Source organism: Tupaia chinensis, unplaced genomic scaffold (assembly GCF_000334495.1).
Source record: "Tupaia chinensis unplaced genomic scaffold, TupChi_1.0 Scaffold143725_1, whole genome shotgun sequence".
Classification (NCBI taxonomy): Eukaryota; Metazoa; Chordata; class Mammalia; order Scandentia; family Tupaiidae; genus Tupaia; species Tupaia belangeri.
Window position 1 is genome coordinate 143,947 of NW_006203574.1, and position 12,854 is coordinate 156,800.

The window sequence follows — 12,854 nt, forward strand, 5'->3', positions numbered from 1 at the left end:
GCGTGGAGTGCAGCTCACACCCCCAGGTGCGGGTAACGGAGCAGCTGGGGCCGCGGCTCCTCTTTCCTGGGATTGACCTCAGCTTGGATCTGACCATCGGCTCTCTGAGAACTGGGAGCTCCTAGGATGTGAGGATTATTATTCATTCCAAGAAAATTCAGGGAACCACGAAATCTTCGGGGACACGTGGTGTTCACACTGGGAATTTAGGAGGGAAGCAGAGCTCTCAGGTGCACAGTGACCCCCACAGGCCCTGATGCCCGAGGTGGGGACAGCTGGCCCCCACATGGCTTCCCTGACGCTGACTCTCCATGGAGACCTCAGGCTCAGGCAAGCCTGGAAGGAGGGAGGAGGCCGCCCAGGGCAGGAGGGGTTGCTGACCTAAGGGAGGGTGCAATGGAGGGACTCTGGCTTCCCTCCAAGGAACTCTGGAGCTGGGAGACTTCAGGTGTCCCTAAGTTGAGGCAGGGTCTGGGAGCTGGAGCTCAGGCTGTCATCAAACCAGACCTCTCTGGGTAGAGGCATGAACTGGAGGAAGGGGCCCAGCTCTGAGGGGCTGACAGCTCCCAGCAGAGGAGGTGGGTCAGCCCTGAAGTGGGGCCGGGCAGATCCCACAGGGCCCACGTCACAGGCTTGCTCTGTGAGAATCCCATCATGCCAAGGTGCTGCTCTGTCAGGACTTCAGCCAGCTGGACAGGGCTAGGTGTTAGTCCTGGATATTTGGACCAAAGAGAGGCCCAGTGACCTCCACAGAAACCCGGGTCAATAAGTGAAGGACGGCTGTGTCCTCATGTCTTTCATCGAACTCAAGCTGCTTCTCTGCATCTCGAATAACGGACCCTAATCCCAGGGCAGTCTGGTCCTGCAGCCCCGAGTGCACTCCCCACACTCCCTCTGCAGATCCCACCTGGAGGGCTGGGAGGAGAGGACAGCATGGGGGTCTCAGCTCCAGGTGACATGGGCCAGCCCTGCTATGTCCCTAGTCCTCCTGGGTCTGCAGGGAGAATGAGACCCACATGGGAAAGGGGGTTTGTGTCTGACTTCCCCATCTGCCTGTGTCACTGTGCAAGATTACCACTGTATGCTGACTGACAGTAATAGTTGGCCTCGTCCTCAGCCTGGGCCCCAGAGATGGTCAGGGTGGCCGTTCCACCAGAGCAGTGTCCAGTGATAGTGAGACCCAGACAGGGAAGGGGTTTGTGTCTCACTTCCCCATCTGCCCGTGTCACTGTGTCAACTTCACCACTGCTGTCCCATGACTGACAGTAATAGTCAGCCTCGTCCTCAGCCTGGGCCCCAGTGATGGTCAGGGTGGCCGTTCCACCAGAGCGGGAGCCGGAGAATCGCTCAGGGACCCCTGAGGCCCGACTGTTATCATAATAGATGAGCAGTGCAGGGCGCAGGCTGGGCCTCTGCTGGTACCAGTTAGCACCATAGCTTCCTAAGTCTCCACCCTGGCAGGTGATGCTGACTGTCTCTCCCAGGGCCACAGACACCGCAGGTGGCTGAGTCAGCGCAGAGGAGGCCACAGATCCTGCAGGAGAGGACAGGAGAGGTGAGCCTGAAGCCAAAGGCCTCATTCCCAGAGGGCCCCACACCCTGCAGCATCCCCTGTGCTGAGCTGAAGGTCAGGCCAGGCTGGTCCCTGGTTGTGTGGGGCTGAACCCTGGGGGCAGCACCTGTGCAGAGAGTGAGGAGGGGGAGCAGAAGAAGGGTCCAGGCCATAGTGGAGACACCCCAGAGCTCTGCCTCTGAGCCCACAGATGGGGAGGGCCCCCAGGTCTCTCTTATCCTGGGAGAGGGGGGCTCCTCATGCAAATGCCCTCCTTCCTTCTGTGGCTGTGGGTGGTTCCCTGCTGAGCAGAGAAAGGCTGGGCTTCCTTGAGGGTGTCCCATGGGCCTGTCCCCAAGGCTTGTGCCCAGGATCTTAGAGTCTCTGGTGTTAAGAGGGAAATTACTGCCTCAACACACACACACACACACACACACACACACACACACACACACCCCTCAGGCTGCATTCTGGCTCCCTTCCCCTGGTCTGGGTAAGACCCCCTCACTCCCCTATCTATGGCTGAGACTGTCCCTGGGTTGGCTGAGGAGAGCTTGGCTGGACCTGATGGATTCAGGGCTCATGGTGGGGCAGGGGAGGCCAGAATTCCACAATGGGATTCAGAGTGAATGCCCACAGGCCTTGGGGTGGATTTTATTGTTTTAGGGGGAAAATAAATACGATATTTTTACCTAGAATGTGGCAAAAATTTTCAGTACTGACACCCAGCCTTCAGATCATAAAAGGAGTACCTGAGAGGTTAGTCTTGTCAGAAGTAAAATCTTACTAACTTCATCAGATTTAGGACTGGGTCTCCCCGTGCTGAGACCTCATGCCTCGGCCTTCGCCTCAGAGCGGACATGAGGTCCAGACTTGCTTTCCAGACAGAGCCTCACTGTGCTGCCCAGGCCAGGCTGGAGCTGGGGACTCCCTCCTCAGTTCCTGAGACTCTGGGGTTTCTCGGACACACCAACAGTCCCGGCTGTAGGCTGGACTAGAATCGGACCTTCTCCACACACGCGGGCCGGCCCACAGAGCACAGCTTGTCAGCGGTGTGTCCCTGTGGGGCTGGGCATTGCAATTTTACTTTTTAAAATAGTGTATTATGAAGTTATATATTTAAACAAAGTGAAATGCTATAGGCAAGAGATTACTATATTCACGCAATTTTACTTTTTAAAATAGTGTATTATGAAGTTATATATTTAAACAAAGTGAAATGCTATAGGCAAGAGATTACTATATTCACACAAATCTGTTTAATTTTCTCCCTTGTTACTTTTGGGTTTTTATTTTTGCCTTTTTATTGGTGAAAAGAGGACCTAAATTCTACTCCTAGCACGTTTCTAACTGTAATGACACATAACTGTAGCCTCATGCTGTGCGTGGTGACATCTTTAGACTCAGAGGAAGGGCCAGGTGGTGTCAGTGGAGAGTGGATTCACCCACAGAAGGGCCCCAGGGGAATCTCAGTCATGCCCTCTGCACTGAGCTCCTCCAGGGCACTGGGGTATCAGGGTCCCCAAACCAAGGCCCACAGTGCCCCCTGGTGTCCACAGGACTCACGTCACCTACATGTGTCACTACTTCCTGCACCAGGCCTGCTTCAGTCCTGCCCACACAATCTTGGTAGTTTGTTGAGTGTTTTACAGGAACCCCCTCAGCCAGACCTTCCCAGTAACCCCAGCAGCCCTGGGCTTCAGGCACCATTTCTCCCCCTATGTCCAAGGACCATCATGGGAGGTGACATGACTTCCCCACAGTAAAAGAAAGTAGTGGGAGGAGCCCAGGGGACTCAGCTCAGAGCTGCCCTCAGCCTCCCTGCCCTGCCTCCTGCTCCTGCCCCTCCTCCTCCTCCCTCCCAGACTCCTAGGCCCTATTGTCACAGCCTCTCTTCTGTGTCCTGGGGCTGTCCTGAGTCTTGTGGACAGAGGTGGGGACCAATCCTCTATTCCCTCTAGGGTGGGTAACACAGGAGGGTGAGTCAGTGGGGACCCTGGGCACATCACAGGCCCAGTCAGCCTCCTCTGAGGCCAATGTCCTGACCAGTTATTTTCAAAGTCCTTTTCTGCCAAAATAAGAGTCAAAATAATTTAAGATAAAAAGATAAATAAATATTGATGCGTTAGTGTAAACACAGATCCATGCCCATCTGTAATAATCTGCCCTCTGAGCCAGGTCGGCAGAATCCAGTGAGCGCCGACCTGCCGCGTTCCGGTCTCCTTCGTCTCCACGTATTTTCCAACCTCCCTTTGATTTCTTCCCTGACGCCCTCGCTATTTGTGAGTGTGCTTGCACATTTTTCATATTCGCAGGTTCTAGGGAATTGCTGGTTACTGAGCCCTAATCCCGTTCTATTCTGTTTGGATCTTATTCACCGCATAATTTCCATCTTTTCAATGCACGGGTTCCTCCCAATGCCTGCAGTGAGGTCCACCCTGGAGGAGGATCCAGGTGCCCTTGGGGAGAAGATGGGTTCTCTTGTGCCTGAAGGACTGTCCCAGGTTGTGATCAAAGGGCAGGAGAGGCCATCACTTTCTGGTGTTGGTCCCCAGGGAGGGGCCCTGTGACCTGGGACTCTGAGCTGTCCTCACTGCAGTGAGGCAGCAGGACACGGGTCAGGATCCAATTTTGGTCTGATTTTTCAAGGTGATAGTTTTCATTTCAATCCATACACTGACACTAGCTATCATGGCTGTGCAGAGAGGTGTTTACTTGTTCCTGTGCCAGAAATGTCCCCGAAGGGACTGTTTTCTGCAGTGTCTGCACATTCAAAAATCATGAATCCATATTACAGCCATGCCTGTAGATGACAGACTCATGCGCTCTGAGTAGAAGGGCCTGGGGTGGAACTGGGGGAGATGAGAAAACACAGGAGACTGTCTTGATGCAGCTCGCTTCGAACCCACGAGATTCAGGTACCTCAGTTGAACACAGACGTGCTGGGGTGGGCAGTGGAGTGCAGGCTGGAAACTCCACCTTCAGACAGACAGGAGCCTGCAACCTCCAGTACATCCAGAGACCTCATCCACTCAGGTCCACGAGTAGGGCAGGCCATTCTCAGCCCCCCTCTGCCCTTCTGTGCCATACTGGACCAACAGTTATGCAGGCCCTTCCTCTCAAGGGGCCCTGAAACAGACTCCACAGTGTCAACGGGCCTACAGGACGTGGTGCTTGAGGTCAGCTGAACTCCAAGAACATGGCCTTGTGGTGCACAGCCCTAGGAGCCCTATCCCTCAGCACACCACAGGCCTACTGTGCTCAGGATGGTCCTACTGTGGGCAGGGAACACCGTCTTGATCCAGAAAACTTTTTGCAAGCTTCGGCTCCAAGTAATGTATGGTGAGAAATGCCCCCTCTAGTCAGTCCCCACCCAACTGTGAGTGTGGAACATGAGATTCTGACTATTCACAAACATGACAGCTCCAGGGGACACTCTCGGACATCAGGGGGAGTGTCACCTTGTAGACAGCAGACCTGTGCACCTTCAGGTGAGAGGGCGTTGGTGTCACCAGTGCACCAGGTCCAGTCTCCACACCCAGGACCTCAGTGTGACCCCTGGGGAGGAGCTGGTGTAGAGAGATGGAGACAGGGCTGTGGCCTCTGCTGGTGCAGGTTCCTGAGCCCCAGGCCCTGCCCCTCCTCCAGTGTAGATGCAGCACCTCCACCTCCCAGGGATACCTGCTGGGCCTGCCTGACCTCAGGACGTGGAGCAGCCCACAGTTCTGACTGCATGCTCCCTTGACAACTAAAATCTAAAAATCTTGGTAATATGGAGGACTGAAATGCCTGATGGTGTTTTTCCTACTCTCAAGAAAGAAAATGGCTGATCAAAGCGTCTTATATACCATCTTCTTCCTACGTGATCCACTCTCATGATGCTGTAGAGCCCCGGGATTTCCCTTCATGTCCACGTGGTCCAGGCCCCAGGTCTATACTGTGACTGTGAAAGGAGCTTTCATGATGCCGAGGGGACAAAGTGTGAGTGTGTACTGTTCTCCACTCCATGTGAACGCGCACTGTCTCTGTCCTGCTCTCTGAGAGGTAACGAGGGGCTCAGGGTCTGCATCCATGGGGCAGCCTGTGCACCTGCAGCAGGTGGTTCTATTCCAGCAGAGCTCCCGTCCGGTCAGAAATTGCAAGTAGGAGGATTGCATTTCCACCTTCCAGGATCCATTCCACTATAGTAGGGACCAGTCCCCTAGAGTGATAGATGGGGTCACCAGTCAGACAGGAGAAGAGAAAGGTGTCCCTGAGGTCACTGTTCTGCTGGGAATCCTCCTCTCCTTGGGGACAACCAGCCTAGAGCAGAGCACACAACCTGTGTTTCCTCTGTTCCCTGGATAGAGGACTCTGTCCTTTAAGGACCCCCACCACCACCACCACCACCAACATATACACACATTATAACCTGGCCCTACCTGCTGAGGGACGTTCTATACCTGACATTTCCAATTGAATAGCACACACCACCATGGATCCTCCCTGAGGCTCTCACTGGACACACCCATGGTCCTTCCTAGGGTTCAAATTCCTGAAAGTCATCGCTTACTAGGTACAGAGTTTCTATGGTGGGTGATGAAAACCTCGGACTGGCTAGAGGTGATGGGGGAGCAACATTCTGAACATACTTCCTACTGCTGACCTACACATTTAGAAATGATGAAAACAGTCAGATTCTTGTTCTGTAGATTTTGTCAAAATAAGAAAATTGCATGCTTTGGCAAAAAGTAAACTAAGTATAATATTCAAATTATGGAATTGAAAAAATACAGATTTTGATGGTAATTCTCTCTCTACTCAGCAACTGTTAACATTGTTTGTGTTTTATTATCCTTTGTATGGCTATAAATGAACTTAAAATAAGCAAACAGGTCCCTTTAGTTTAAATGATGTTGTATTTATATAAGGTCAAAATAAGATCATTTTTGCTGTACTTGATATGAAATTATGGATGTTTTTCAGTTAAATTTTTATAATTTTTATTTTTTTTTTTGCCTTAGAGTGTGTGCTCTTGCCAGAGAGAGAGGAGAGACAGAAAGAGAGAAGGTGAGAAATTACCCAACCAGTGGTATGGCCACACCACAATCGCTTTATCTCCATTCTCCTTCTGAGATTTTTGGCATGTTCACCCACATGTGCATTGTCATTTTCAAGCCACCAGGCCTGGCACTTGCACTGCAGTTGATCAGGTGGGAGTCCAGTGTCTTGAATACTGATGGTTCCTTTTGAAAAATTCTTATAAATTTATGTGGTTTTTTTTTTTTTTTCACGCTATAGAGATAGAGGAAAGCAAGCACCTCCAACAAGGTCTTCACACCACAGCCCACTCCCGTCTCAGACGCCCTGGAGCGTGAACACACACACCGACACCCAGCGAGCTCAGGGAGGTGCTGGGACGCTAACCCCGGCCCTGTCCTATGGGTCCCAGTCGCATTCCCACTGCCCCACTGCCTGCTGCCTCTTTTTTCCTTTTTCTTGTTCTTTTCTAACGTGGAGATTGTGTGGCTTATGGAGATGTGAACGGTTCACACAGTGGACAAAGGTGGGGACCAATCCTCTATTCCCTCTAGGGTGGGTAACACAGGAGGGTGAGTCAGTGGGGACCCTGGGCACATCACAGGCCCAGTCAGCCTCCTCTGAGGCCAATGTCCTGACCAGTTATTTTCAAAGTCCTTTTCTGCCAAAATAAGAGTCAAAATAATTTAAGATAAAAAGATAAATAAATATTGATGCGTTAGTGTAAACACAGATCCATGCCCATCTGTAATAATCTGCCCTCTGAGCCAGGTCGGCAGAATCCAGTGAGCGCCGACCTGCCGCGTTCCGGTCTCCTTCGTCTCCACGTATTTTCCAACCTCCCTTTGATTTCTTCCCTGACGCCCTCGCTATTTGTGAGTGTGCTTGCACATTTTTCATATTCGCAGGTTCTAGGGAATTGCTGGTTACTGAGCCCTAATCCCGTTCTATTCTGTTTGGATCTTATTCACCGCATAATTTCCATCTTTTCAATGCACGGGTTCCTCCCAATGCCTGCAGTGAGGTCCACCCTGGAGGAGGATCCAGGTGCCCTTGGGGAGAAGATGGGTTCTCTTGTGCCTGAAGGACTGTCCCAGGTTGTGATCAAAGGGCAGGAGAGGCCATCACTTTCTGGTGTTGGTCCCCAGGGAGGGGCCCTGTGACCTGGGACTCTGAGCTGTCCTCACTGCAGTGAGGCAGCAGGACACGGGTCAGGATCCAATTTTGGTCTGATTTTTCAAGGTGATAGTTTTCATTTCAATCCATACACTGACACTAGCTATCATGGCTGTGCAGAGAGGTGTTTACTTGTTCCTGTGCCAGAAATGTCCCCGAAGGGACTGTTTTCTGCAGTGTCTGCACATTCAAAAATCATGAATCCATATTACAGCCATGCCTGTAGATGACAGACTCATGCGCTCTGAGTAGAAGGGCCTGGGGTGGAACTGGGGGAGATGAGAAAACACAGGAGACTGTCTTGATGCAGCTCGCTTCGAACCCACGAGATTCAGGTACCTCAGTTGAACACAGACGTGCTGGGGTGGGCAGTGGAGTGCAGGCTGGAAACTCCACCTTCAGACAGACAGGAGCCTGCAACCTCCAGTACATCCAGAGACCTCATCCACTCAGGTCCACGAGTAGGGCAGGCCATTCTCAGCCCCCCTCTGCCCTTCTGTGCCATACTGGACCAACAGTTATGCAGGCCCTTCCTCTCAAGGGGCCCTGAAACAGACTCCACAGTGTCAACGGGCCTACAGGACGTGGTGCTTGAGGTCAGCTGAACTCCAAGAACATGGCCTTGTGGTGCACAGCCCTAGGAGCCCTATCCCTCAGCACACCACAGGCCTACTGTGCTCAGGATGGTCCTACTGTGGGCAGGGAACACCGTCTTGATCCAGAAAACTTTTTGCAAGCTTCGGCTCCAAGTAATGTATGGTGAGAAATGCCCCCTCTAGTCAGTCCCCACCCAACTGTGAGTGTGGAACATGAGATTCTGACTATTCACAAACATGACAGCTCCAGGGGACACTCTCGGACATCAGGGGGAGTGTCACCTTGTAGACAGCAGACCTGTGCACCTTCAGGTGAGAGGGCGTTGGTGTCACCAGTGCACCAGGTCCAGTCTCCACACCCAGGACCTCAGTGTGACCCCTGGGGAGGAGCTGGTGTAGAGAGATGGAGACAGGGCTGTGGCCTCTGCTGGTGCAGGTTCCTGAGCCCCAGGCCCTGCCCCTCCTCCAGTGTAGATGCAGCACCTCCACCTCCCAGGGATACCTGCTGGGCCTGCCTGACCTCAGGACGTGGAGCAGCCCACAGTTCTGACTGCATGCTCCCTTGACAACTAAAATCTAAAAATCTTGGTAATATGGAGGACTGAAATGCCTGATGGTGTTTTTCCTACTCTCAAGAAAGAAAATGGCTGATCAAAGCTTCTTATATACCATCTTCTTCCTACGTGATCCACTCTCATGATGCTGTAGAGCCCCGGGATTTCCCTTCATGTCCACGTGGTCCAGGCCCCAGGTCTATACTGTGACTGTGAAAGGAGCTTTCATGATGCCGAGGGGACAAAGTGTGAGTGTGTACTGTTCTCCACTCCATGTGAACGCGCACTGTCTCTGTCCTGCTCTCTGAGAGGTAACGAGGGGCTCAGGGTCTGCATCCATGGGGCAGCCTGTGCACCTGCAGCAGGTGGTTCTATTCCAGCAGAGCTCCCGTCCGGTCAGAAATTGCAAGTAGGAGGATTGCATTTCCACCTTCCAGGATCCATTCCACTATAGTAGGGACCAGTCCCCTAGAGTGATAGATGGGGTCACCAGTCAGACAGGAGAAGAGAAAGGTGTCCCTGAGGTCACTGTTCTGCTGGGAATCCTCCTCTCCTTGGGGACAACCAGCCTAGAGCAGAGCACACAACCTGTGTTTCCTCTGTTCCCTGGATAGAGGACTCTGTCCTTTAAGGACCCCCACCACCACCACCACCACCAACATATACACACATTATAACCTGGCCCTACCTGCTGAGGGACGTTCTATACCTGACATTTCCAATTGAATAGCACACACCACCATGGATCCTCCCTGAGGCTCTCACTGGACACACCCATGGTCCTTCCTAGGGTTCAAATTCCTGAAAGTCATCGCTTACTAGGTACAGAGTTTCTATGGTGGGTGATGAAAACCTCGGACTGGCTAGAGGTGATGGGGGAGCAACATTCTGAACATACTTCCTACTGCTGACCTACACATTTAGAAATGATGAAAACAGTCAGATTCTTGTTCTGTAGATTTTGTCAAAATAAGAAAATTGCATGCTTCGGAAAAAAGTAAACTGAGTATAATATTCAAATTATGGAATTGAAAAAATACAGATTTTGATGGTAATTCTCTCTCTACTCAGCAACTGTTAACATTGTTTGTGTTTTATTATCCTTTGTATGGCTATAAATGAACTTAAAATAAGCAAACAGGTCCCTTTAGTTTAAATGATGTTGTATTTATATAAGGTCAAAATAAGATCATTTTTGCTGTACTTGATATGAAATTATGGATGTTTTTCAGTTAAATTTTTATAATTTTTATTTTTTTTTTTGCCTTAGAGTGTGTGCTCTTGCCAGAGAGAGAGGAGAGACAGAAAGAGAGAAGGTGAGAAATTACCCAACCAGTGGTATGGCCACACCACAATCGCTTTATCTCCATTCTCCTTCTGAGATTTTTGGCATGTTCACCCACATGTGCATTGTCATTTTCAAGCCACCAGGCCTGGCACTTGCACTGCAGTTGATCAGGTGGGAGTCCAGTGTCTTGAATACTGATGGTTCCTTTTGAAAAATTCTTATAAATTTATGTGTTTTTTTTTTTTTTTTTTCACGCTAAAGAGATAGCGAAAAACCAGCCACCTCCAACAAGGTCTTCACACCACAGCCCACTCCCGTCTCAGACGCCCTGGAGCGTGAACACACACACCGACACCCAGCGAGCTCAGGGAGGTGCTGGGACGCTAACCCCGGCCCTGTCCTATGGGTCCCAGTCGCATTCCCACTGCCCCACTGCCTGCTGCCTCTTTTTTCCTTTTTCTTGTTCTTTTCTAACTTGGAGATTGTGTGGCTTATGGAGATGTGAACGGTTCACACAGTGAGGATAACCTTGATGGCTGCTTCAGGGCCCACTGTCAGGCTGAGCTGACTCTCACAGGGTCACCCCCATCTGTATCTGTTCTGGGGTGAAGAGAGCGATCTGAGCAGACGTGGAGGTGGAGGTGGAGGGTGTGCGTGTGCAGCTCACACCCCCAGGGACATGTCTGCAGCTCTCAGAGCAGCTGGGGCCATGGCTCCTTTTTCCTGGGACTCACCTTTAGCCTGGGTCTGACTCTTGGCTCTCTCAGAACCCAGAGCTCCTAGGGAGTGCCTTTTACATCCCATTAAAATGCAAGGGACAAAAAGATATTATAGGATGTTTGGATGTTGATCACAAGTTAAACAAGTCTTTCCAGTGCACAGTGGCCCTTTGCACGGTGGGTACAGCTGGCTCCAAGAAGTTGTCCTTGAAACAGACTCTCTATGAAGACCTACAGACTCAGGCCACCTTAAAGGAGGGAGGAGGCAGCATGGGGCAGAAGGAGGCCCAGACCTGAGGGAGGAAGCAGTGGGGCCTCAGGCTTCCCTCCAGGGAGCACTGGGGCTGACCCTATGTTAAGAACCCTGGCCTCTGGCTGTCATCAAACCAAACCTCTTGGGGACAAGGAGGAACTGTGGGAGGCAGGTTTCTAGAAAATCAGGACCTTCCTGGAAGGGCAACATGGTGTTTCTGGAGCTCTCTGCAGTGCTGGGTGGGTAGGTCAGTCCTGAAGAGGGGTCTGGTGAGATCCCACAGGGCCCAGGACACTGATTTACTCTGTTCAGATCCCATGATGCCATGGGAAACAGGGACTCAGGAGCTTAGCAGAGCTGGCCAGTCCTGGGTCTCTGAGCCAAGGCTGGAGATCTGCACCAAGTAGGAGCCAGGGAGCACCAGCAAGGGACGGACGTGTCCTTGTGTCTGTCCTTGCACTCAGTTCCTATCCCCACATCTCATGCGAAGGCTCCCAAATCACCAGGACAACCTAATTGTATGAGCTCTGACATGACAAATGCTCTGCACAGCCCGCCTCGGGGACTGGGAGGAGATGGCGCCCTGGAGGGTCTAACTGGGTGCCCTGGGCCTGCATTACTCTTGGCTGTGTCTCCCAACCTCCTGACAGTGAAAGGAGAGTATGACCCAGAGAAGGGGATTTTGTCTCACTTCCCCATCTTCATGTGTCACTGTGGGTAGATAACTTTCATCATACCAAGACTGACAGAAATAGACAGCCTCGTCATCGACCTGGGCCCCAGTGATGGCCAGGGTGGCCGTTCCACCTGAGCTGGAGCCGGAGAATCGGTCAGGGGCCCCTGAGGCCAGGTTGCTATCATCATAGATGAACAGTGCAGGGCGCTGGGCTGGCTTCTGCTGGTACCAGTGAGCAGGATAGCTTTCAAAATCTCCTCCCTGGCAGGTGATCCTGACTGTCTCTCCCAGGGCCACAGACAGGGCAGGGGGCTGAGTCAACGCAGAGGAGGTCACAGAGCCTGCAAGAGAGGACAGGAGAGGTGAGCCTGAGGCTGAGGGTCTCCTTCCCAGAGGGCCCCACACCCTGCAGCACCCACTGTGCTGAGCTGAAGGTCAGGCCAGGCTGGTCCCTGGTTATGTGGGATTGAGCCCTGGGGGCAGCACCTGTGCAGAGAGTGAGGAGGGGGAGCAGGAGAGGGGTCCAGGCCATGGTGGAGACACCCCAGAGCTCTGCCTCTGAGCCCACAGCTGGGAGGGCCCCCAGGCCTCTCTTATCCTGAGGGAGGGAGGCTCCTCATGCAAATGTCCTCCTTCCTTCTGTGGCTGAGGGTGGCTCCCTGCAGAGCAGAGAAAGGCTGGGCTTCCAGGAGGGTGTCCCATGAGCCTATCCCCAAGGCCTGTGCCCAGGATCTGAGTCTCTGTGGTGTATAGAGGGAAATTGTTGCCTCAACACAAACACACACACACACACACACACACACACACACACCCCTCAGGCTGCATTCTGGCTTCCTTCCCTGGTCTTGGTAAGACCCCTTCATTCCCCTAACTATGGCTGAGACTGTCCCTGGGTCGGCTGAGGAGAGCTTGGCAGGACCAGGTGGGTTCAGGGGTCATGCTGGGGCAGGGGAGGCCAGAAATCTACAGTGGGATTCAGAGTGAATGCCCACAGGCCTAGGGGTGGATTTTATTGTTTTGA

The 12,854-nt window shown here is 52.3% G+C and overlaps 1 protein-coding gene across 1 annotated transcript; it reads right to left on the reverse strand.

Annotated features, from left to right (window-relative positions):
* Nucleotides 1–706: 706 nt before the first annotated feature.
* LOC102483067 (uncharacterized) lies at nucleotides 707–12,435 on the reverse strand. Its single transcript, XM_014582658.2, has 3 exons — nucleotides 12,320–12,435; nucleotides 1,076–1,534; nucleotides 707–915 (listed from the first exon to the last, which is right to left on the reverse strand). The coding sequence occupies exons 1-3, from the start codon at nucleotides 12,363–12,365 to the stop codon at nucleotides 707–709; spliced, it is 714 nt and encodes a 237-aa protein (XP_014438144.1). The 5' UTR covers nucleotides 12,366–12,435.
* Nucleotides 12,436–12,854: the final 419 nt, after the last annotated feature.

Excerpts from the sequence above, each read along its gene's own strand:
- LOC102483067 (XM_014582658.2), bottom strand. The coding sequence starts at position 12,365 with ATGGCCTGGACCCCTCTCCTGCTCCCCCTCCTCACTCTCTGCACAG. Across the intron at positions 1,535-12,319 it reads CCTCCTCACTCTCTGCACAG|GATCTGTGGCCTCCTCTGCG; the intron begins GTGCTGCCCCCA and ends CCTCTCCTGCAG. Across the intron at positions 916-1,075 it reads CTGTCAGTCAGCATACAGTG|CCCTCCAGGTGGGATCTGCA; the intron begins GTAATCTTGCAC and ends CTCTCCTCCCAG.